The sequence below is a fragment of the Ammospiza nelsoni genome, chromosome 29 (genome assembly GCF_027579445.1).
Source record: "Ammospiza nelsoni isolate bAmmNel1 chromosome 29, bAmmNel1.pri, whole genome shotgun sequence".
Taxonomy (NCBI): Eukaryota; Metazoa; Chordata; class Aves; order Passeriformes; family Passerellidae; genus Ammospiza; species Ammospiza nelsoni.
The window spans coordinates 3,581,581-3,607,527 of record NC_080661.1 but is presented as its reverse complement, the minus strand read 5'-3'; the positions used below and the strand labels follow the sequence as shown (position 1 = coordinate 3,607,527).

The window sequence follows — 25,947 nt, the reverse complement described above, 5'->3', positions numbered from 1 at the left end:
GACTCCTTGGTTCCAGGAGGTTCTGGAGGTGTCTCCATGGTCTCCTTGGATCCACAGTGTCACAATGGACCATAGTATCCATGCGGCCCTGCTGTGTCACCATGGCCCCTTGGTTCCATGGGACCCAGGGTCACAACTGACTCCTTGCTTCCACGACACTCCCTCAGTGCCAAAATGGCCCCTTCATTCCATAAGGAACAACAAAAGTTTTGTAGGAACATTGAGCAAATCCTGCTTAACACATGTGGGAACATCTGTTTGCATTCAAGAGAGAGGTTCAAGGTGAGGATGGCACCAGCAGCTTCCATCTGCAACAGAGATCCAGGGAAAGGACAGAGACAGAGAATTCTGCAGGAAGCAGATCTGCTGGGAGGGGCGCAGGGCTTTCAGCCAACTGGCAACACCTTGTGTTTAAGGCCTTTGGTAGCCGAAATGGCTTCCTTCCAGTTGGCCCCATGTCCAGTTCCGGGGGCAGAATTTGACATTTGACGTCAAGGTGGGACCCATCACAGGGGAGGTACCCAGAGAAAAGGCAGGAAAGGGGGATGAAGGCAGGAGGGAGTCTGAAATGGACATCTCCCTAACAGGAGTATTGCCATCTTGTGATTTATAGGAAGGGGGATTAGGATCAGGGGATGAAGGAATGTGGTCAAGGGTGTATCTCAGGGCAGCACGGCCACTACCACCCTGAGGAGAGGACAGAAAAGGAGGGAAGATGGCAGGCGGCAGATGGCTTGTGTGTGCCAAAGGGCAGGCTCCATCTCCCATCCTGTTCTCAGGGAACGTGGGTTCAGAAATGTGGGGGGCGGGTTGAATAAACCAGGACAAAGGGTTTGAACCATGAACTCGTTAAATGATCCTATAAATTGAATGAAACAACAGATAAAATTTCCCAACTTTTAACATCGCTTGTGTTTGTAAAATATAAACTTTTCCCCAACAACATCCCAAAATGATAACTGAAAGATAGGATCAACAGAGATATCAGGAAATTCCTTAAACAACCAGTGAACAAAACATTTTAAACTCTCCTCAGAAAATGAACTCCCCTCTAAGTTTAAAACTCTCCAAAATTTAACAGAAACATCCTTTTCGGCTTGGTACTGATTATTTCCCATAGTTGCCCCCAGTGGAAGAGGGATTTCCCACTCACAGGAGTAGAAAATCAAAAGCCTGGACCCCTGGGAGCTCTCTGCCCCTCAGTCACTCACTCTCAGTCTCACAGGCAGAATCTTCAGCCAAAGTTGGGCTTGTGGGGCTGTCAGTGAAGTTGGTCCCACAGATGTTGAAGGGATTGTTAACTTCTTCTTCAATGAGATTCGATAAAACTGAAGTCTCACTTCAGTGTTGTGGCTGACCTGAAGGGGAACAGCTTCCAGTGACGTCTGGCTGGCAGGATCACCGCTGGAGATGCTCACAGGGAACTCAACAAATCAGGTCCCTATTCGGGTGCCATGTGTAGCACCATGGCTCTACTGAGGCCCTTGGAGCATCCAGCACTCATGAGCCCAAAGCTCACTGCTACCTTAGAAAGCCGACAGAATAGGCAGGATGGATCTTTGTATTTTCTCCAGAAAACTGGGTTTATTGGTACAGGAACAGGCTACACAGCTGAACAGGCTCCAGGGATGAAGAAAGGGCTGAGGGAACAGGGCCTTATATGGGGTAGTGAGGGGGGAGCTGAGGGTCAGGGTCCAATGGATATGGGGGAAAATGGTGCAGAGGATGGGTCAGAGGTCAGATCAGCCAATAGGGAAAAAGGGTGAAAGAATGCCACAAACTAGGGCCAATGGAGGGACAGAGAGAGAAGAACATTCTAGGACTAAACAAACGTGAGCAATAGGAGCTGAACTAGGGTAATTAGGCCAATGGGCCAATGGGGAAACATAACGTGACATAAATCAGCATGTGCCTGAAAAGATCAATGGGATCTCACCCTAACCTGAAAGCATAGTCCTCTTATCTGGAACCAGTCATCCATGTATAGGGGACTGAGACTGATGGTAGGCCTCTGGGCCTCCACACACCCTCACAGCTGGTCCAGGGCAGGTCTGGAGTGATCTTGGTGGCACGTGGGCTTGGCACACATGTGAGGAGGGTGTCTGTATTCAATGGAGAACTCAGGAGTTTTAGATTACAAAAATAAAAAAATAAAACCCCTCTTTGCCTGAGTGCAGCCAGTTCTCCAAGCTAAGCCAGCCTCAAGTGACAAAGGAGGGACAGGTTGGGGCTGGCAAATGTGGAGTAAGGTGGTCCACACAGGGTCAGATCTCAAGGCACAGCTTTTTTGATCAGGCCAGACTGCTTGAGGAGAGTCCCTGAGTCACTATCAGTCACTGAATGCTGTGATCACCTCTGCTCTAAAGAGCACAACATATCTTTAAAAGAAGAATGTGGATTTATTAGAAGCTCTTTGAAATATTTCTCCATAACTATACAAGAAGAAATTCCTAGTGATTTGTACAACAGAAGAAGGAAATCAAGGCAGAGCCATGGTTTATCAGGACTTGCTTGATCCTCATGAGCCTCGTCGTGCATTTGGAGCTGAACCCTGGAACCTCAGGGCCTGAGAGGAGAATTCACAAACCTTTCCAGGAGTCAAAGTCAGAGGAAAAACTCAAAGTGTCTCAAAGCATGAATGGGTCCCACTGAGGTACATCCCAACACAGGCTCTTCACGGACTCCTTGGAGAATTGGAGGCCAGGATGGCACAAAAACTTCTCAGAGACTCAGTGTGGAAAGGAAAATCCAAAGTACCTTAAAAACCTTGAGTATCTCAAGGTATTAATGAGCTACAGTACAAAGATCTCAAGGGTCCTTAAAGCAGATAATTGGAGCCATGATTGCACAAACCTCTCACTGAGTCTGTATCAAAAGGGAAACGCCAAGTACCTTAAAATACCTGCAGTACCCTGAAGCATTAATGAGCCCCACTGAGTGTTGTTACTGACAAAGCCTCTCCAGGGACTAATTACAGCAGATAATTGGAGGCCAAGATTGCAAAAACCTCTCAGACACTCCAAGGCAAAAGCCAAACCCAAAGTCCTTTGAAAAACCTGCAGTCCCTGCAGGGAGCATTCAGGAGATCCCAGGGGCATTCCTGAGCAAGGCTCCCCAGGGACTCCTTCCAGCAGATCCTTGAGGCCACTGGGATGTGGGCTAGGGGGGGATGCTGAGGGCAGGACAAGGGGCTGACAGTGCCCAGCCCGGCTGGGGCTGTGCCAGGAGGCCCCCGTGCCTCAGGACAAGGTGTCTCCTCCCAGCCCTTGGTGGCACAGACCCTGCTGTGCCCCAGGACATCAAGACTTGTCTTCTCTTTGTCCCCACCTGTCATCCCTGCCTCCAGTTCTCTGCTCTGCCTGGGGCCTGGGGACACTTTCTCAGTCATGTCCCTCAGTGGGACCCATTAAAAGTCCAAGAAAGTTTGGAGTTGGATTCTGACTTGGAGTTCTGGAGAGGTTTCTTCAGCTCCCTCTCAGCGACTGATGTTCAGGGCCTGAGAACAAAGCCCCAGAGGCTCATTAAAGTCCTTGTGCTTTGTCTCTGCTGCTGAACTGAGCCTGGCACAGAGGCAGCTCCTGGTATCCAAGAAGAGCTTCAAAAGCACATTTCTCTTGATGAGCAACTCTTCTCCCAGCCCAGCAGGTCTGGGGTACTGCCTGCAGCCACTCCGGGCACAGCACAGAGGCACAGAGAGCTTCACTCAGTCAGGGCTGGGAAGGTGCTGAGAAGTACCTGGGGCAGAATCACTGCCAGCCCTTGGCACAGGAACCTCTGGCTGCAGGACAATGCAGCTGCAGCTCCTGGAGCCATCTCCTAAAGCTGGAACATCCCAATGCCTACAGACTCTGTGAGTACAACTCTGGGTGTTTCTGGTGCAGGGGCGGTGAAATGCTCATGAAGCTCTTACATGCTTAGGGGTTCTAATAAGTCATAGAATATTTCCAAGACAAGCTTTTTAATAAAAGTGAGGAAATTTACAAAGAGTTCAAGTATTCAGTTTCCTAATATTGGAGAATGTCAGGAAGGGAGGGTTAAATATTAAAGATAGTATGAATTGCTAATCATTATGTTCTTCAAGTCCCTGAGATATCCGAACTGTTGGTTTTAGCGATCAATAGATTCACAGGAGATCCATAAAGTGCTTTCAGCCACTCTGCCCAGGGAGAGCACCAGCATCACCTTTGCTGGACCCATCAGGCTCAGTCTGAGCTGTCCTTTCTCCCACCTGCAAACAGAACCTGCCCCCAGCCAGTGCTCTGCAAGCAGCCAGGGTTCTGTCAGGCTAAGGAGAGTGCACAGAGATTTGGGGTCTGTGAGTGATGGCAGGGAGAGATCAGGCACAGGGAAACACCTGCAGGAGAGAAATCTGCAGGAAGCAGAGAGAAGATCAGGCAAGGAGAGAAAACAAAACCCAGAATTGCTGTGGCAGGGAGAGTTTAGAGATCTTCACAGGATCCCCTCCAGTGCAGCCCCCTCCCTCTGAACAAGCCCCCTCCCTCCTGTGCCCCAGCCAAGCCTCTGCCCTCAGGGCCTGGGCTCCAAGGCGTGCAGCCCCTCCTGTGCAGGCAGAGCTGCAGCAGAGCCGTGGGGCAGCTCTGCAGCCCCGGGCCCAGTTCCCCCTGCAGAGCACAGAGCTGGGAGCAGCTGCCTGGCCCTGGGGGCTCTGGAGGGGGCACAGCTGGCTCAGAGTGATGCTGTCCCCAGTGCCCGGCTCTGGGCAATGCTGTCAGTGCAGCCAGGGAAGGAGCTGCATCTCCCTTCGTCCAATGCCATCATAAGGACACTTGGTGGTCTCCCTGAGATTTCAGTCCAAGCTGGGAGCTCCAATCCAGGGTGCAAACCTGTCCTAGAGCATCTCTGAGTTGTATAATTGATGGGGAAATCAGAGGTGCTGTGACACTGAAAATGCTGCTATTGGGTTGGTGAAATGAGCAATGTGAGTTATTGGCTACAAATGTGGAGCTGGGCTGTGGTCGATCCATCTGCTCTCAGCAGTACCTGGGGGTTTTTAAGAGAAATGTGGGAGTGTGAACACCCTACATTTGAGAAAACGGAAAGTTCACAGAAACTCCAAACAGAATGAAGGGACAGACCATCTCCCCTAACTCTCCACTCATCATCTTGCCTTATGGAACTCACTCTCATCTACTGGAGGGCAGAAATAATGCTGACGGTTTCAGATATCCAAGAATACCAGGAGAGACATGGGGGGAGCTTATAAAGAAAACTTCAAAACTCTTAAACACAAAACCATGTCCATGTATGTTACAGAGAATGGTATATGGGAAATGGCTTTGATTTTGGATACAAATATCCTCTAACACTTCACTTTCCTTTTCTCCATGATCAGGTTCCCACGTGCAGCCCCAGCAAATGTCCAACAGCAGCTCCATCAGCCACTTCCTCCTGCTGGCATTGGCAGACACGCGGCAGCTGCAGCTCCTGCACTTCTGCCTCTTGCTGGGCACCTCCCTGGCTGCCCTCCTGGGCAACGGTCTCATCATCAGCGCCGTAGCCTGCGGCCACCAACTGCACACGCCCATGTTCTTCTTCCTGCTCAACCTGGCCCTCAGCGACCTGGGCTCCATCTGCACCACTGTCCCCAAAGCCATGCACAATTCCCTCTGGGACACCAGGGACATCTCCTACACTGGATGTGCTTCTCAGCTCTTTTTTTTTGTTTTCTTCATCTCAGCAGAGTATTTCCTCCTGACCATCATGTGCTACGACCGCTACGTGTCCATCTGCAAACCCCTGCACTACGGGACCCTCCTGGGTAGCAGAGCTTGTGCCCACATGGCAGCAGCTGCCTGGGCCAGTGCCTTTCTCTATTCACTGCTACACACGGCCAGTACCTTTTCCCTGCCCCTGTGCCATGGCAATGCCCTGGACCAGTTCTTCTGTGAAATCCCGCAGATCCTCAAGCTCTCCTGCTCATTATCTTACCTCAGGGAACTTGGGCTCATTGCAGTTAGTGTCTGTTTGGTGTTTGGTTGTTTTGTGTTCATTGTTTTCTCCTATGTGCAGATCTTCAGGGTTGTGCTGAGGATCCCCTCTGAGCAGGGACAGCACAAAGCCTTTTCCACCTGCCTCCCTCACCTGGCTGTGGTCTCCCTGTTCATCAGCACTGCAGTGTTTGCAAACCTGAAGCCCCCTTCCATGTCCTCCCCATCCCTGGATCTGGCAATGTCAGTTCTGTACTCGGTGGTTACTCCAGCCCTGAACCCCCTCATCTACAGCCTGAGGAACCAGGAGCTCAAGGCTGCAGTGAGGAGACTGATGACTGGATGCTTTCAGGAACATTAAACTGATGCACAATTTCTGCAAAACACTTGTAATAAAACTAGTTTTTGATACTTCTTGTTGGTTTCATTTTGGAGATTATTTTCCTTTGTTTTAGTTTTTTCATATTGTCCACAAAGAAATGTCATTTCTTGTGCCATTTCTCATTTTGTTTCTCTCCGCTTCCCTGTGGCCACAGACTGTGTCAAAGAGGGGCTGCGCACTTGGTGGCTTTAAAGGGCTGCGGATTTGGCAGCTTTAAAGGAACTAAAGGATCTCCCAGCAGAATTTTCTGCAGGCATGCCCTTTTGTTGCCTTCTCTGCAGCTGCAGCAGCAATGTCTGTGTGCAGAGCTGGGGGTAGATCAGTGGTGGCACAGCAACTCTGCTCGTGCTGGCCACACCATTCGTGATCCAGGCCAGGAGCCATTGGCCTTCTTTCCCACCTGGGCACACGGCTGGCTCATGTCCAGCCTGCTGTCCATCAGTCCCTGCAGGTCCCTTTCTGCCTGGCTGCTCTCCAGCCACTCTGTCCCCAGCCTGTAGTGCTGCAGGGGTTGCTGTGGCCAAAGTGCTGGACCCGGCACTTGGATTTGTTAAACCTCACCTTGTTGGATTTGGGCCCTGGATCCAGCCTGTCCAGAGCCCTGTGCAGGGCCCCCCTACCCTCCAGCAGATCCACACTCAAACCCAGCTTGGTGTCATCTGCCAAGATGTCCTTAGTTCCATGTACCCCCTCAGTGTCACAATGGCCTCTTGGTTACACCAGGCCCTGCACTGTCACACTGGTCTCCTTTGTTCCATGGGGCCCACAAATGTGACAATGGTCTCCTTGGTTCCATGGGGCTTCACAGTGTCACAGTGTTCTCATTGGTGCTGCTTTTTCACAGTGGCCTCTTGGTTCCATGGGGCCCCAGACTGTCACAATGGCCCCATGGTCACATGAGGTCCTACACTGTCACCATGGTGTCTGTGGTTCCACAAGTCCCCTCAGTATCACAATGGACTCCTTGTTTTCACAAGGCCCCACAGTGTCACAATGTTCTTCCAGATCCCTTGAGGCCTCATAACATCACAGTGGTCCTTTGGTTACACAATGTCCCCTTGGTTCCATGAGGCCCCGCAGTGTCAGAACGGCCCCTTGGATCCACTGGGCCCCGGAGTCTCCCAATGGTCTCTTTGATTTTGCAGTGTCAAAATGATGAAACCCTTTGGTTACACAAGGCCCTGCAGTGTCACAATGGCCTCTGTGGGACCACAAGGACCCAGAGTGTCACGGTGCACTCCCTGGGTCCATTTGGCCCCAGAGCACCACAGTGGACCCCTGGTTCTGTGGGCCTGCACGGTGTCACCATGGTCCTCTTAGTTCCATGAGGCCCTGCAGTGTCCCAATGGCCCCAGAGTGTCCCAATCATCACAGAATGACAGAATCAAATAGGCTGGAAAAGACCTTTGGGATCATCATGTCCAACCAATGCCCTAATTCTGCCTTGTAACACAGACCATGCCACTAAGTGACACTGGAGAGGGACAGTGACTCTGCCACCTCCCCCCGGCCAGCCCATTCCAATGCCCACTCATCCTTTCTGTGAAGAACTTCTTCCTATTGTCCAGCCTAACCCTCCCCTGGTGCAGCTTAAGGCTGTGTCTTGCCCTGCCCTCCAGCAGATCCACACTCACACCCAGCTTGGTGCCATCTGCAATTTGTGAATGGTGGACTTGATCCCCTCACCCAGATCATCAGTGAAGATATTAAACAGGACTGGGCCCAGCACAGATCCCTGGGGGACACCACCAGTGCCTGGACACCAGCTGGGTGCAGCACCATCCCCACCACTCTCTGGGCCCAGCCTCCAGCCAGCTCTTAAATCTCCCAGCGAGGAGGGAACCTGCCCAAGCCGTGGGCTGCAGGTTTTCCAGGCAATGCTGTCAGAGACAGAGTCAAAGGCTTTGCTGAAGTCCAGGTACACAACATCCACAGCCTTTCCTGCATCCATAGGTGGGTCACCTGGTCATAAAGGGAGACCAGGTTGGTCAGGCAGGACCTGCCACCCCTAAATCCACGCTGGCTGGCTCTGACCCCTCGGCCATCCTGTGGGTGCCCTGTGATGGCACTCAAGGTGATCTGTTTCATAACCTTGCTGGGCACCCAGGTCAGGCTGACAGGCCTGGAGTTCCCCACATCCTCCTTCCAGCCCTTCTTGGGGATGGGCTCACACTGGCACCTCCAGTCCTCTGGGCCCTCCCTGCTGAGCCGGCACTGATGGTAAATGATGGAGAGCAGCATGGGGAGCTCATCCACCAGCTCCCTCATCCCCCTGGGATGGATCCCATCCAATCCCATACACCTGTGACCATCTGAGTGGCTAAGCAGGTCACCAACTGATTCCTCCTGGATTACAGAGGGGGCTGTTCTGCTCCCTGTGCCCATCTACCAGCTCAGGAGAATACTTGTCCTGAGGACAGCCTGTCCTAATATTGAAAATTGAGACAAACAAGGTGTTAAGCAGTTCAGCCATTTCTTTATCTTTACTTACTATCTTCTCCACTGCATCCAATAAAGAGTAGAGGTTCTCCTTCGCCATCCTTTTGCTAAAAAATTTTTATACAAACTTTTTTTTTTTCTTTAAAGGATGAGTCAGGTTAAGTTTTGATTGAGCTTTCACCACTCTAATGTTCTTTCTGATAACCTAAAAACATCCTTAAAACTTCCTGCCGTGCCAGTCCTTTTTGCCCCTGAGTTCCCACAACAGCTCCATGGGCAGCCAGGCCAGTCATTTTCCTTACCAGCTCATCTTTTGCCACACTGGGACAGGCTGCTCCTTCCTGCTTAAGATTACTTTCTAGAAATGTGTCCATCCTTCCTGGATCCCTTTGTTTTTAGGGGCTGTTTCACTTAAAAAATCAGGACCTTATTTGGTACTCCCCAGATCAGCATCCTAAATAGGCCAAAGTCTGCCCTTCCTAATTCCAGTGCAGAAGTTTTGTTGCTGCCCCTCCTTCTTTCACAGAACATTGAAAACTTGATTATTTCATGGTCACTGTGCTCCAGGCAACCTCTGAGCCCCACATCTGCCACCAGCCCTTCTCTGTTTGTGAACAGCAGCAGACAGAGCTTTCCTTGGAAGTGGGAGTGTTACCAAAAATTCAGTAAACCAGAAAACTCCTTAACACCAATGTAGCATAAAGAAGCAGCATTCTTTATTCAGTTGGATGCACAGGGATAGCTTCTTCCAAAGCCGTGCATGCTGAGTACAGGAAAGTTTCTGTTTATATTCTGTATTTTGCACGCATATTCATTGATTGCCCTGGACTAAACACACATATGGTAATCATTTCCCCAAAATCATCCTCTCCCCTTTACCCATGTATTCTTCTGTCCTGGGGGTCTCTGGTGGTCCCTGGTGCTCATGGGCCCCAATGTTCCAGTGGGCCTGGCTGAGCTGGCAGGACACTCAAAATGGTGAATTTCCAGTTCCCTTCCCACACAATGGACATTGTGTAGTTTCCACAGGCCTGGGGTTCTGGAGAACAAGCCCCAGGTGTTAGCTCACCTGGTGGAGACAATTTCTCATCTGGCAACATGAGGTCAAAGAATGGGCTGTGACATCAAAGAGTGGGTTATGTGAGGTCATCACAAAGCCATTATAGACTGCCTCTGTGACATCACAGGGCAGGTATCTGACATTCCAGAGCAGACTGACATAACAGAGTTGGTTGTGACATCACAGAGGGGCTGTGTGACATCCCAGCAGGGCTGTGTCAGGTCACTGGGTTGGTCACTCTGCCCCAGCTCCCCCTCAGAGTTTCTCCCAACAACTCCAATGCTGTTCATGCCCAGCAGGGTCCCTGTCCCCCGGAATCCCCCCGGCCCACCGGGAGTCACACCCTCCACCAAAGGATGTTCCACAGGATCCACCCCAGAGCCTGACAGGGGACAAGGGGCCAGGGCGGTGTGACCAGGACACCAAGGACAGGGATTATCCAGGTCACTGTGGCCTGGTTTGGGTTTCCCAGGGCAGGAAAGATGTCTGGCAGTTGGAGCAGGGTCTGGGAAGGGCCTCCAAGGTGGGGCTGGAGCCCTTGGGCTGTGAGCAGAGGCTGAGGGAGCTGCGCTGGTCCAGCCTGGAGCAGGGAAGGCTGAGGGGCTCCTCATCCCAGCCTGGCAGTGCCAGTGAGGAGGGGATGGAGAACACAGAGCCAGGCTCTTCACAGGGGGCTGGGGGGAGACAAAAGCCGATGGGTGGAAGGGGAAAGAGGGGAGATCAGCCAGGGCATGAGGAGATGAAATGAGTCAGGCTGCTTTCAGCATTTCCTCAACACCAAGAGCAGCCTGACCTCCCTTCTCCATCCACCACTGATAGATTTGCAAATCAGGAATTGTTTGAGCTGTTCTGTCCTCAGTCCAGGACAAGAATCCTGATACAAGAACTTAATTGTGTTTATATCTATCACAGAAACACATTAGTCAAAAATTAATTTTAGTATGCAAATCAGTTGTGAACAGTGGACTCATCAGACATGCTGGGACTTTGCACATAGCTCAGGGAAGAGTTTGTAATTGTATGATTGTTATTTTAATGGTGTAATTTTTATAAAGTTGTCGGGAGTTTAGTTCAAGCATGGCTTAAAGAAAAAGGCCACGAAGCCATGCAGCTGAGAGAAAAGTAACAGGTAGCTGTGAAGCAGTTTCAAAGCAGTTTCCAGCCTGACTTCTATAAACAATTAGTCTCTCTCAGGCATCCTTGCATAAACAGTAAAGTTCTCAGGCAGTCTTCCCATAACAAAGGTAACATCCTCTCTGGGAAAAGATGGCACCCTGGGAACAGTTATGGAAGTTTTGGGAACCGTTCGTATCACAGTGAGAACACTGGATTTGTTTGATGTAAACAATCAACGGTATTGTAAAACAAAAGGAGTGGTTAGAGTTTTCTCTGTTAGCCTATCGTAAACCTGGATTTTGGAATATGCATGAAGTTCGTTAACACTATTATTTAAGGTGACGGATCGATCAATAAAGTTGGAGTTCGATGCATTATAGGATGGTCGTTCTCCCCCTCACTTCAACATAAAGTTATATCCTGTTCAACTGTGGTCTGTTGGCTAGGTCCAGTGTGGGCTGGAGGGAGCTCAGATTTGCACAAGGCTGCTCTGAGTGCCAGCCTTGGATGGGGAAAATGGTGGAGTGGGGGTAGGGACAGAGTCTGATTGATTGTCAGCCATGAAAGGTCCTGATTTTCATACCCAGTCAAACTGCATGAGGAGGTACTTGGATTCAATGTCAATTGGAGATTGCACATTTCAATGAATTACTAGTAAAAAAAAATTACAGGACCTAAAAAAATATTTTCTTGCCTTTTTTTTTTTTAATTCAGGGTATTCACATTGAATTGGCTTCTGAAATCATACTAATTAACCACACATTTGATTTGAACACCTAAATCAAATTATCCCCAGAGATTTGGCTTGTTAAGGTGTTCTGAATGCTAATGAGCCCTGGGACACTGAATTCCTGCACTGAAGAGCTGAAGGCTGAACAAGCCTCTGCAGCAGGAAAATTCAGCAGCAGGCTCCAAGGTGCTGAGGATCTCAGCAGCCCCCACTGAGGCCATCCCTGCCCAGAGACCGTGGGGGAATGGGCAGACAAGGAGAGCATCCCTGGGGCTGGGGCAGCACAACTCAGAGGCACCAGCGGCTCCAGCTGGGAAATGGAGTGTGGAATGTGGCTGGGAAAGCCCTGCCTGGGCTGTGCCAAGCAGGACACACAAGCCCTGACTTCCATCCAGTAGAAAACTCTGTCAAGGAGATATTTAAAAGGAATTACAATTGTTTCTGTATTCTGAATTGGACTTCCTGGAGAAATACCAACAAGAGATCCTCAGGAGCTCAAAACAACAAAACAGTCTTTACTGGTAACTTTAGAAAATCAGAGAATTTTTGGCAAAAGATTTAATATGACATTCAATCAACACAGAACACTTCTTAAAGCACTGACTTGGCCCATTCAACTTCACAAACTCTAAGCTATTTGAATTTTACATTACTCAAATTTGCAAAAGGACCGAAATAGAAGAAAAGGACAGAAAGAGAGAGAGGCAAAAAGGATACAGAGGAGCATACACAGAGGTACCAAGTCCTGGATTCCAGTAGCGTTCAGATGGAAATTCCAGCAGGAGGTAGGGTCAAGATGTGTGCTTGTCTTGTGGTCAGCCTTCAATACCCCTTGGTCTTCCTGGGCCCTTCCCTCAGGTTGGACTGTGGCTCATTTGGTCCCTCAGGAGCTGGGCTGGGGCTGCAGAGGTGGCTGTGGAGCATTGCCTGTGCTGTGCCAGGGACTGGCAGCCACTGCTGGGCTGGGATAGAGGCTCTGGGGGGATTGGGGTCACAGGGCAGGGCAGGGCTGGGCTTCCAGGGCAGGGGAGGGCTGGACCTGCCCCTTCCTCCCCTATTGGCATAAGATCCCAATATTACCAGGTAGATTGTGCCTGGGCTCCTCTGACCCCTGCTCCTGGGCCAAAGGCGGCAACTGTGGTGTTTCACCTCAGAGACACTTTTGGCTGGCTGGATGGTGCAGCTGAGCGCCAAAACAAGTCCAGGCTTGTGGAAACTCAGTTTGCCTCAGGTGAGAAGGCTTCAGGCTAAGGTGAGGAGGAAAAGGAGAGAGATTCTGCCAGAGGGTTAATATCAAGAGTTTATTCCATGGTCACAGACGTCTGAATCTTAGGTAACAGCACCAACAGAATCCCGACTGCAAGGCCTGAGGGACTTTTTAAGCTCCGGGGGGAGGGGGAGGGAAGGGACAGGTGAGCCACCAACCAGGTGGGAGGGGCAGGGTCTCAGGCAACGATGACACCCAGACAGGCCAATGACCTCTGGGCACAGGGGCATCTTTTGAACCTGACCAACCACACAATGGCCTTGCTGGAATGTTAAGACTGATTGACAGCCCCGCAGGGGGCGAGGGGGAAGGGGAAGAGAGATATTGCCACACCTGGGAAGGGGCTGGGAAGTTTAAAACAGGAAATTGCAACACACTGCAACACTCCCCACACATGAAATGTCTTGAGGCAAGAAATTCCTCCACTCTGTCACAATAGGGAATACTGGAGGTGAAATCCCAATTCTGGCCATGGGCACCGAGATAAGAAGAACAGTTCTTTTCCTTAGGAATGAAAGCCCCACTTCTAAGTAAATTTCTGGTTTGGTTGTTTGGATTCTGTTTGGTTTTGTTGTTGCTTTGTTTCCTTGTTGTGCCTGAAGTGTCCAGTCAGGAGCAGAGTGACTCTTGCCAAGGAACTTTGTGCTGCTGTCCCTTAATATTCAGTCTGGTTTTGGCTGATCCCTTGCTGGGGATTTTTTCAGCGCTCTCAAGGCCTCGTTGGTAACAGGGTGAAGGAGCCCTGGCCCAGGCTCTGGCCCAGGGGGACACGGGGACGCTGCCGGGGGGTCCCTGTCCCCATGTGCCACCCCCAGGGCCCCGGCCCCCCGTCCCCGTGTCAGGCTCTGGGGTCGATCTCGTGGAACATCCTCTGGGGGAGGCTGCGGGGCCGGGGGCGGGGGGACCCGGGGGGACAGGGGACCCTGCTGTGCACGAGCAGGGTTGGACTGCTCTGGGGGGAACTGTGAGGGGGGCTGGGGCAGAGTGACCTCCCCAGGGAACTCACACAGCCCCTGTGATGTCACACAGCCCCTGTGATGTCACACTGCCCCTGTGATGTCACACAGATCCCTATTATGTCACACAGCCCCTGTGATGTCACACTGCCCCTGTGATGTCCCAGAGCCAACTCTGAGACGCCACGCTATGATGTGATACAGCTGCTTTGTGATGTCACAGAAGTCTCTGTGATGTCAGAAAGTCACTCTATGATTTCACAATCTCTACCGTGATGTCACAGCCTGTTCTATGATGTTACACAGCCACCCAGTGTTGTCACAGCCCACTCCCTGATGTCACAGAGCCACCTTCTATGATGGCAGGATCTGCTCTATGGCCTCACACCCTACTCTATGATGTCACAGCCAGCTCTGTGATGTAACAACCCCCCTCAGTGATGTCACAAAACCCTCTCTGTGATGTCATACTGACACTCTGTAAGGTCACAGCACATACTTTGACCTCACTGCCAGCTCTATGATGCCATACAGCCACGCCATGATCTCACAGCCTGTTCTGTCATGTCACACAGTCCCCTCTATGACGCTGTAGCTGCTCAGTGACCTCACACAACAAATTTTGTGATGTCACAGCCCAATCTGTGACCTCACACAGCCCACTCTGTGCTGTCACACAGCCCCTTGCTGACATCCCAGCTGCTCTGTGCCTCTGTGACACAGCCCCAGAGGTGCTGCTGTGACACAGCCCCCTCAGGGCCATCCCACAGCCCCTGCCAGTGCTGAGCCCCTGTGAGCTCTGTCTGTGCCCTGCTGGTGTCCCTGAGGGGCCCTGGCAGCGTCCCAGCCCTGCTGGGCTGTGCACAGGAGCTGCTCCTGGCCAGAGCTGTCTCTCTGCAGCGCTGCCCTTGCCAGGAGCTGCCTCTGGGCCAGGAGCCTGGCCCAGCTCAGCAGCACAGACACAGCACAGGGACTTAATGACCCTCTGGGGCTTTGGTGCTCTTTGCATCAGACTCAGTCCCTCACAGTGTGCTCAAAAAACCTTCTCAGGGACTCAAAAAGAGGGTGAAACACTGAAGTTTCTCATACTTTAAATAGATCCATCTGAGGGACAGGACTGAGAAAATGTCCCCAGGTTCCAGGTAGAGCAGAACACTGGTGGCACTGATGACAGGTGGGGACAAGCGAGGGAAAGGTGTTTCTGCTGCTGAGCAAACCTGTGCCTCTGTCCCTGCAGGCTGTCGGCATCCCCGGCTGCCCCACGTGGCTGGGCCCTTCCTTTGCTGACAGCTCTGCCTCCTGCCTGCCTCTGCCTGCCCACACAGAGCCTGGGGCTGCTCCAGGCTCCTGCTGGGGACGTGCTGCACCACAGCCCTGCTCTGACAGGGAAATTCCTTTCTCCTGGTGTTCAGTCTGGACCTCCCCAGCTGCACTTGCTGCTATTAGGTCTTCTTCAGGCTTATTCCTACTATGAAGAAAAGCTCCAGCCTCTCTGAAACCACCCATCCATCCCTCCCAGGCTATTCCCTTTCAGTCCTCAATCTCTACACCACTGATCACAGAGGCCACAGACTCTCCCTGCTGGTTTTGTGATGAGGCCTCCAAACCCGATTCTGGGAGATTTTTGCGTCCTCTCCAAGGTCTGTGAAAAGGAAAAAATAGCATTCGAAGTTATTTTCTCCTCAATCCTACAGTGACAAAAAACGGGTCAGTATCTTTAAACTGAATGGGGACAAATTAAAATTTGTTAGAAGGAGGAAATATTTTACAATTAAGAAAGTGGCAGGAAACTGCAACCGTTTTTCCAGAGAAGTGGATTCCCCATCCCTGGAATTGTCCACGAGCAGGAGCTTTGTGCAGCATTGCCCATTGAAACCCTCTCATCTCCAGTGACAGAATTCCTGCATTGTGGGTTCTCTGATGTGCTGGGTGCCCTCACAAGGCTTCTGGCCAGAATGTCTGCTGAGGGCAGCCAGGCTGCTGCAGGGGCAGTGACCTCACAGCCATCACCATGGCAGCCCTGTCCCCTGGGCCTGGCTCTGCCCTTTCCTCTGCCCCTGCCTTGGCTCTGCTGCCATGAAGAGTTTTGTCATAAATATCTTGTCCCCAAGGTGCTGGGGCCAATGGCTTCCCAGTCAGGCTCCTGGGGCACAAGTGGCTTTTCAGAGCCCAGCCAGGAATGAGCCCTGAGGCAGCAGCTCTGCAGTGGTGGCCACCAGGCCGGGCTGCCAAGGGAGGCTTCTGGCCATGGCCTGCAAGCAGCTGCTGCTGCCAAGGTGCCTTTGGTGCCTCAGGCTCTCCCTGGCACAGCTCCCAGCACGGCACTCTGCCCTTGTACCCGAGCCCTTCCCTGTGCTGGGGCTGGCCTGGGGCTTTTCCTGCAGCGGGACCTGCCCTGCTGATGGCACAGGAAAGGCAGTTCCTGCTGGAGCAGGAGGCTCTGCCTGCAATGGGCTCCAACAACTCCAACAAGGTCCTGTTTGCAAAGCCCCCAGTGGGAAATGAAGGAGGGGAGTCACACTGCTTTGGGGGTGAATAATGCTGAAACCAGCCTGACTCCTCCATCCCAAAGTTCAACATCCTCAGAGGGAGCTGAAGCTGTGGCAGAGCTGGAAAAATCCCCAGAGAAAAGAACAACCAAGTGACACCACTGAGAGCTTCTGCAGCGCTGCTGAGCTGGCCCAGCCTGGGCACATCTGACTGACAGGGCAGCACCTCAGACGAGAAAAGCCCTGTCCCAAATTTTAATGGCAGCATCTCCTGACATTTCCCTTCTTGAGGGGTGTGGGGATTCCTCCCAGCGGTGGGGACACCCTCAAGGTCACTGCTCCAGGCTGAGCCAAAGGGAATTGCCCATGGTCATTGGTCTGGGGGAGTGACATCAATCTCTGCTAAATTACAGGTTTTGCTTAATACAGTTGCTTTGAAATAACTTCCTAGTGCTTTGTATAATATATTTTATGTGTCTTACATCCTGGCATAAATATTTCTGATTAAGGCAGTTTTGTCTAATCATTACCATAATAGAGAATACATATTTATATAAATATATCTGCCCATGACAGGAACCCTGCGAGTGTCTGGGACATCCCGGCTCTTTGGCAGCCTGGGGACTCCTGGGATGTCACCGTGGAGCCTCCGTGAGTGCCTGTGACAGATCGGTGCCTTTGCAGCACAAGGTGCCCTGGGATGTCACCATGGAATGGCTGTGACTGCCTCTGACCACAGGGCTCTTCACCATTCCCAGAAAGCCCTGGGAGGTCTCCATGGAGCCCCTGTCTGTGCCTGTGACATTCCAGCGCTGGAACAGCCTGGAGACTCTTGGAAAGTCCCTATGGAACCCCTCTGAGGGCCGGTGAGAAACCTGATCCTTAGCAGGCAACCATCACCAGCCCCCTGTTGCTATGGTCAGTTTCCATGGCAACCATCAGCAGCCCACTGTTGCTATGGTCAGTTTCCATGGCAACCATCACCAGCCCCCTGTTGCTATGGTCAGTTTCCATGGCAACCATCAGCAGCCCCCTGTTGCTATGGTCAGTTTCCATGGCAACCATCACCAGCTCCCTGTTGCTATGGCCAGTCCCTTGGCAGCTCCATGGAGACCCCATGCCCGGGGTGGTTGCTATGGACACCAGCTGAGGCCTGCAGCCAGAGTCCGTTGCCATGGCAACCATTGGCAGCCCCATCCCCAGGCTCATGGGATCCCAGAACCACAGAATTGGCTGAGCTGGGAGGGACCCATCAGGATCCTCCAGTCCAACTGCTGGCCCTGCACAGGACACCCCAACAATGCCAGCCTGGGCCTGGCAGCGCTGTCCAAACGCTGCTGCAGCTCAGAGAGCCCTGGAGCTGGGACCCTTCCCTGGGGAGCCTGGGCAGGGCCCCAGCAGCCTCTGGGCAAAAACCTTTTCCTGACATCCAACCTGAGCCTGCCCCGACTCAGCTGCAGCCGTTCCCTCCACTCCTGTCCCTGGGCACCAGAGGGAAGAGGTTCCCACAGCCCCAGCCAGGGACCCGCTCCCAAGGCTGTTGCCATGGCCACCAGGGCTGGGACCAGCTGGGATGCTCGGTTTCCACGGGCCAGGGTTCAGGAATGGGATTCCCCAATTTCCTGCTCCTGCTAAAACCGCGCTGCCCTTGCTGCCCTCCCGCCTCCCATGGAAAGCACAAAAGGCAAAGGTCCCAGGCTGGGATAAGAACAATTTATTGGGAACAACAATGAGATAAGGAACAAACAGAAACAGAAATGATACTGATAAGAGAAGGGATAAATAAAACAGTTTACTGGGAAAACTAATACATCAACAACAGGCTCTTCCTGGCCACAATTTCCCCTGTCTGGAAATTTCACTCATCTCCTCAGGGAGAGAGAGAGAGTCCATTTCCTGCCCCTGGCAATGACCTGAGGTGCGAGTGAATGTAATGACAGGGCCATGGCCAGACCCTCAGGTTCTTCCGTCCCACATCATGTCTTTGGCAAGGGCAGGAAAAGGGACAGGTGTCTTCCCAGCATAGACTAGAGGGAAACTGGATCACCAGGGTTTTTCCCAATGTGGGCCCTCTAAAGGGGGATGAAGCTGGAGTGGGGCATGAAGCTGTTCCTGCATTTTTGGCATTTGCAGGGCTTCCCTTACTGGTGGCTCCGTTGGTGTCTGGTCAAGTGAGAGCTACTGGTGAAGCTTTTCTCACACTGGGGACACTCGTAGGGCCTCTCCCCTGTGTGGATGCGTCGGTGGGTGATGAGGGTGGAGTTGTGCCAGGACTGGCAGCTTCAGGCACCCCTCGGCGGTAATAGCCTTGGGCTGTGCCTGCAGGACGAGGTCTCGGGGTAGAGCTGCTGAATAGGGCGGAGCAGAAAAGAGCCGGACACTCTCTGGGGTCAAACAAGTTTAATGTCCCGGGGGGCGACCAGCAGAGAGTGACCGCGTGCGAAAAAAAAATTGGGCATGGGATTATAAAGGGAGGTGGTAACTGGAGGTGGGATTTACAAAAAACCAATCAGGGGAAGTCAGGGGACGTGCTTAACATAATAGACTGTAAGGGAGAACTAATCGATAATTATAAAGGAGGGGCCCCGGGACCTCAGCCAATCACTACTCCCACTGAGAGGAACATTCTGGAAGACTGGGAGTGGTGGGGAGTGATTGACTGGGCCCAGGGAGGAGGGAAAATTATACATATTAGGAGATACAGGGTGGGGAAATTACATGACATGGGGGCAACCATAGCAACTAAATAATAGACAGAAACTAGGGCGGGGAAAACTGGGAGGACAGAACCATCGTAACAAAGGGGGGGAAGAAACACAACATACCAACACACCACAACATCTCCCCGTTTTTTGTTAAATAAAATTGAAAAGAACGGAAAAATCTGTACTAAAAGGTTCAAAAGGCTGGATTCCGGGGCTGATCAGTCCAGGCGTCTTCTTCTTCGAAACACAGCTCCTGGTGGTATAAGGGAGGCGCAGCGAGCTCTTCTTCATCTGCGGTTTCCTCTGCCTCCGAAGGATAGGTGTCTCCCTCTGCAGATTCTCCCGCTACCACCTGGTTGACACTTGGAGCTGTGATCTTATTAACAAGTCTTTGGACTAGCCCACGGACCAGCGAAAAGCAAATCAAAAGTAAAAATAAAACTAAAACAACTTTCATAACCGATTCTAGAACAGAACTGGCCCAACTGCCCAAGCCCCAGCCCTTAAAAATGTCCCTCAGCCAATCTGATGTTTCTTGCTCCATCCGATGGACTTAGTCTTTCATCTTCAGGATGGTGTGTCTGACGTTCTCAGCTCTTGATGACAAATTCATGCAGCAGAGGCCCTCAAACTCCTCACATTGATGATGATGGAGCAGCAATAGGAAATCTATTGCTGCCCTGTTCTGGAGTGTCGCCTTCCTTGTTATTTCCTCGTCTGTGAGGAGGTCGTATATAGCAGCCGAAGTCCAATTGGCTTGCTTAACCACCCAACACTCTAGGCGGCCCAATTCACCTAGAGACTTCGCCACTGATACCCACGGCAACAGAATGGTAAAAGCGACGGTTTTGGAATGGGAGCAATGTGTAATTTCATCATCACAGTCTTCTGGGAGATCTTTAAGATCTCTTTTGGACCTGGCCAATTCTGCTGTGATGTTAGTCTTCTTCCAATTCACAATTTGAGTCATGTTGGGGGTAAACAGCGTCAGCTTGCCTAATGTGCACGGCCCTCCGATCAGACCAGAGGGGATGCCTGCCCACGCTCGGTCGCCACAAATTAAGAATACTCCCCTGGGAAGGGCGTATGGGGTGCGGCCCGTGGTGGTGGGGCCGCTGATCTTTAAAACGGCCTTGCACCACTGGTAGGCTTGATATTCAGCTTTATTCTGTTGCACCACCTCATTGCCCTTCTCAATAGAGGAAAAGGTATACTCAAATTGAAAACAAATAGAGGAATTGGCGGAACCGAGCAGGTGGAGTTCAGTGGGCTCGGAGGGCAAAGGATCCAGCTTTACCACTCCGTCTCTCCAAGCGTTGCTGGAATCAAAACTAGGAAGGATAGTAAGACTCCGTGCCAAAATCGGGGAAAGGGCTGACTGAAAAGCGGAGGGGAATTCGCCTGGAGAGAAAGGGATCCCCACAAGGCACAACGACATCGGGTCCTCTGCTGACGCTGCGTCGAGGCAGATATGATCTTGCCCTAACGCCTGAGCCAAGGTACGCCAGACATTCACCTTTGGCTGAGGGACGATCCACGCTGCCCAGGGTGGAAGGAGGAGGCAGAAGATCAGGAGATGTAAAGGAGCGCTTGGGCGCTGCCACAGTTGAGGGCTGAGCTGGGCCATTCTGGCGTGGTGTGGGCCAGGCAAAGGGAGACAAACTGAAAAAACAAAACAAGCATGGTTATAACTTAAATATTTTCTTAAAGAGATGGTTCTGTCTCAAAAAGTAAACTAAGTTCGGGGGAAGAATCTGAGACAGGGGAGGAAGGTCGGGACTCAAGAACGACTCGAAAAGGGGCGCGAATCAATGGTGGACAGGAAGGGGACCCGGTCGGAGGGAACCTGTGGAGAAAATAAAGGTGAGAGAAAGTGGGAGGTTTCCTCCTCCGCCGCCAACATGCCTCCTGCACCTGTGGCACAGTCTCGGATGTTTTTGCCTGCTTGGGGAGGAAGGGCTTGACCCATTTTGATGGTATCCATTTCGGCCCTGAGGGAGTGGACACGCAAGCGTATCCCCTCCCCCAGGTAACCAGGTCATATGGCCCTTCCATCCGCCAGGTCTCCGGATCCCTTATCAGAACCGGAGGCCTGGCCTTCGGCTGCAGCTGTTGGTGACTGCCGAAGTGCCGGACAACTGGAGGATTCAGGTTGTCAAAAGAGCAGTTTAGGAAGTTTAAGGTGTACAAAGCTCTCGACAACCGGACGTGGGGGGTCTCCACCTTCACTGCCACGCGTTGTTTCTCCAAGATCCTTTTCAGGCTCTGGTGGGCCCTCTCCACCATGGCTTGGCCTGTCGGGGAATAGGGGATGCCGGTCTTATGCTCTATTGCCCATTGTTGCAGGAAACTCCGCAGCTCCTTGGAGGTATACGCTGGGCCGTTGTCAGTTTTTAAAGCCCTAGGGATGCCCAGGACAGCGAATACCAGAAGCAAGTGCTTCTGGACATCCGCCGCCCTCTCACCTGTGTGGGCAGAGGCAAAGATAGCTCCTGAGAAGGTATCAATGGAGACATGGACGTAACACAACCTCCCAAAGGACGGGATGTGTGTCACGTCCATCTGCCACACTTCACAGCTCGCCAAGCCCCTGGGGTTTGCCCCAGCTGCGATGGTAGGCATTTGATGGGCTTGGCATTGGGGACATGTGGCCACAATTGCCTTGGCCTGATCCTGCGTGAGATGGAATTGCCTGACCAGGCCTGGCGCATTTTGGTGAAAGAGCTGATGGCTGATCTTAGCCTGGCCAAACACATCTGGGAGCGGGCCCACCGTGACAGCAGCCGCGGCCAAAGAATCAGCCCGACGGTTGCCCTCAGCGATGAACCCTGGCAGATCAGTGTGTGATCTTACATGCATTATAAAAAACGGATGCTCTCGGTGGGAGACTAATTCTACGAGTTTTGAGAGCAAATTAAACAATTTTTGGTTAGAGACCTCCTGCAGAACTGCTGATTCCGCTCTAGATACTACACCAGCCACATATGCGGAATCTGTGACCAAATTGAAGGGACCAGGAAACCTCTCAAATGCTCGGACGACTGCGTCTAATTCAGCTACTTGTGGAGAGGCCTCCACAATGGCAACATCAGCCTTCCACCGCTGAGTCTGAGGATCCCTCCAAGTCATTACAGACTTGTGGGATGCTCCGGACGCGTCGGTAAATATTGTCAGAGCATCTAGAGGCTTCTTACTCTGAATTCCCTTGATTGATAATTTAAACTCCGAATTAAAAAGTTTATGGGCTGGCCGATCGACCGCAACGCGGCCAGTGTAGCTATCTAATGCGAATTGAAGCATTTCATTGGTTTCCAGCAGTTCATTGAAGGTCTTTAATTTGAGTTGGCCCGAAACCAATTGAATTGGAAGGTGAATGCATGCAAAATCACAGCCTGCCAGCGCCCTGATCCGAGATCTCGCCTTTCGGATCAGTTCGGCCATCAGCTCTTGTGGCCTTGTCATCCTTTTGGACCTGTGGTGGCTGAGGAACACCCACTCTATGATTAAGAGGGGGTCGCCCAGACCCTGGTCCTTTAAACTCTTGTCCCACTGATGGATCAAGCTGTGAAGATGTGGCAGCTTCCCCAGAATAATGAATTTAAATGGCAGGCCCGGATGGTAGCGGTGGGCCTGCCTGGCCGAAATGATTTTCTGAACCTTCTCCAGGGCTACCTGAGCCTCTGGGGTGAGTTCCCTAGGAGAACTCAGCTCCTCTCCCCCTTTCAATAAATTGAAAAGGGGGGCTAGGTCTTCTGTTGGTATACCTAACCAGGGTCTCACCCAATTTAAAGACCCACACAGTTGGTGAACATCCGCTAGGGTCTGGACTTTCGTCCGGATGGCCAATTTCTGCGGAACAATGGTCCGCTTGGTGATTTCAAGGCCCAGGTACCTCCAAGGTGGCATCCTTTGAATTTTTTCTGTTTGGAGCTCGAACCCTGCAGCAACCAACGCACTGGTTGTCAGGTCAAGCGCATGGGCAAGTAGATCATCTGTTGGGGCACAGACGAGGATGTCATCCATATAGTGATGTAACAGGACGACATCCCCGAGGGCTGTACGGACAGGAGACAGCAGCGAAGCAACATACCACTGGCAGATCACAGGACTATTCTTTAATCCTTGCGGAAGAACTCGCCAGTGATAGCGCTTGGCCGGGGACTCATGGTTGATGGAGGGAACCGTGAACACAAAACGCGGGGCATCATCAGGATGCAGAGGAATTTGGAAAAAACAATCTTTTATGTCAATTATAGCCAAATTCCAATTTTGGGGGAGCATTGTAGGGGATGGCATCCCTGGTTGGAGGGGACCCATGTCAATTATTTGTTCATTAATTTGGCGGAGATCGGTCAGGAGCCGCCACTTGTCTTTATTAGGTTTTTTAATGACAAACACTGGGGAGTTCCAAGGTGACATGGTCTCCACCAGGTTGCCTTTGAGCAGCTGCTCCTGAACGAGCTCATTGAGCGCCTTCAATTTTTGTTTATTAAGTGGCCACTGCACTACCTGTACTGGCTCATCTGATCGCCAGTCCAGCTTCCAGGTAGGGCGCTCCTCAGTGGCCACTGCCCGAAAAACCTGGGGAGCCTTTGGGAGGTCAATTCTGGCTCCCCATTGGGCTAGCAGGTCCCTTCCCCACAGGGCCTCGGTGTAATCTAAAACAAATGGGCGTACAGAAGCCAATTGCCCATCTGGCCCCGTAATTTGTACAATGCTCTTTGATTGCTTCGCCAATTTTAGACCCCCTACACCTTGTATGTGTCCGGCTGCGTTTTGCAAATCCCAATGTGACGGCCAATCCCTAGAGGGAATGATCGTCACATCTGCCCCTGTGTCCAGTAACCCCCGCACGATTTTACGGTCTGAGCCCAGGGACAGTTGACATGTCAGCCTGGGCTTTTCTCTTCCCACAACTTGGGCCCAAGCAACCGTTGGAGGTGAGGACCCCTTAGATGACTGGGAATCCTGTACCTCCTCCGGCACTGGAATGGCTTGGGCGATGATTTGGCCCTTGGGGAGAGAAAGCGGGGGCTGGACGCAGTACAGCCCTAATGCAAATCTGTCCCGGTCAGTTGTTACTAACCCCAGGACTATGTGAAGATTGAATGGTGTGTGTTTGGTGTCCCCAACAATGATCCACCTGCTACGTCCAAGTCTCCTCCAGCTGCCGGGATGTTGAATGTCGGCAGTTACCAGGTGTAAATCAGTGTCCGGGAGATGTATTTCGCGGGTCAGCTGCAGCCTAAAGGGAGAAAACGAAGAGGTGGTGGTTAAAGCAGGTTGAGGCTGAAGCCAACAGGTACAGTAAGTCAAGTCCGGTAAGGAAAAGTCAAGTCCAGTAGAGGCATGTGGCGGGCTTCTCCCTGTTCCCTCCTCCCTGCCTGGTGCAACCTTGCCCGCCTTATTTGTATCATGGCGCAGGGAGGAGCTGCGCTCACTTTCTAGTTTTTTTGTTGTTTTACTTCCTGCTTCCCAGCAGGACACTCCTTCCTTTTAAATGTTAAAAATTCTTGCCGCAGTGGGCAGTCAGGCATCCAGTGCCCCGTTTTTCCACATAGATGACACGGGTGGGTCTCTGGATGTCTCCTTGCAGCTCCTGGGGTAGACGTTCCAGCTGCTGCCGCGCTGTAATCGCCCTCATCGGCGCTGGAGGTCGACGCGAACGCCACTGAGTTCCGCTTGTTCTTCAGCTTGGAGTCAGGCGCTCCTGGCAGTGGGACTTCTCGTGCCACGACCTCCATCATTTGCTCGATGGTAGGTCGTGGACTACGGGGGAGGGTTCAGATGGCTCTCCGGCATTCAGAGTTTGCGTTCTTGAATGCCATCCGCCGCAACAGGTTTTCTCTTTCTCCCTCCTCGGAAGCTTGAGTCTCCACGTATCTGTAAAGTCTTTCTAAAAAACGTAAATAGGACTCCTGTGGCCCCTGCTGGGGCTCTTCCTCGTCTTGCTGAGAGAAGACCGCTGGGAGCTTGAAAAAGGCCCTCTCTGCAGCCCGACAGGACTCGGTGATCTGCGTCGGGAAGAGCACCCGCGCCTGAATCGCCCCACTGGCCCATGCCCCTGTACCCACCAGATGATTCGTGGATATCAGTTGGCCATCTGCATCATGTGCAGTCGCTTGGTTCTCCCAGAGAGCTGGGAGAACTTCCGCGACTTCCCTCCCCCACTCTACCGCCCAGGCCCTAAACTCCATAGGTCCTAAAAGGCTGGAAAAGAGAGCTCTCAGGTCAGCAGGGATCACATCTCCCGGTGCAAGGGCTGAACAGAGAAGTCCCCGGAAATACTCCGATTCCCGGGAGTACTCTCTCTGGGCCTTGCACAGATCTTTGATCCGATCTTGTGCAATTGGCACCCACTGAGCCTGGGAGCTCCCCTCCCCGCTCAGGCGGCAGGTAACCAGGGCGGCTTCAAAAACAGGGGCTCGCCCTGGCTTCCAGTTACCCACACACCCCCCCCCGGAACACAAAGCGTGGGAACCGGAAGGGAAGGCGTGGGAACCGGAAAGGAGGGAGGCAGAGGCAGGGCCTGGCATCTGGGAGGGGCCAGCTGATGGGCATGGTGGAACTGGAGGTGGCGGCTGGGTTTTCTCCGCCTCCAAGGTGGAGTCCGGAGGCGGGGCGGAGACAGGAGGCAGGGTGAAGGAGGGGCTATTGAGGGGTGGAGCGCAGGGAGGAACAGAGGGTGGAGGCAGGGGAGGAAAGGGTGGATCTTGGGATAGGAAAGGATTTGACTGAGGGGTGAAGGGATTATGGGAAGGAGAAGAAAAATCGGCGGGAAAATGCACGTGGCCGCCCCCATCTTGGGCTCCATAGGAGCCATCTTGTGGAGGCGGTGGGACATTAACTGGGGGG

The 25,947-nt window shown here is 52.2% G+C and overlaps 1 protein-coding gene and 1 pseudogene across 1 annotated transcript; both read left to right on the top strand.

The window, feature by feature from the left end:
• Positions 1-25,947, top strand: part of LOC132085215 (zinc finger protein 271-like) — a 519,877-nt pseudogene that overhangs the window by 2,058 nt on the left and 491,872 nt on the right.
• Positions 5,377-6,309, top strand: LOC132085149 (olfactory receptor 14J1-like). The gene has a single exon (XM_059490523.1). The coding sequence runs from the start codon at positions 5,377-5,379 to the stop codon at positions 6,307-6,309; it is 933 nt and encodes a 310-aa protein (XP_059346506.1).

Coding starts and splice junctions, on each gene's coding strand:
- LOC132085149 (XM_059490523.1), top strand. CDS start 5,377: ATGTCCAACAGCAGCTCCATCAGCCACTTCCTCCTGCTGGCATTGGCA.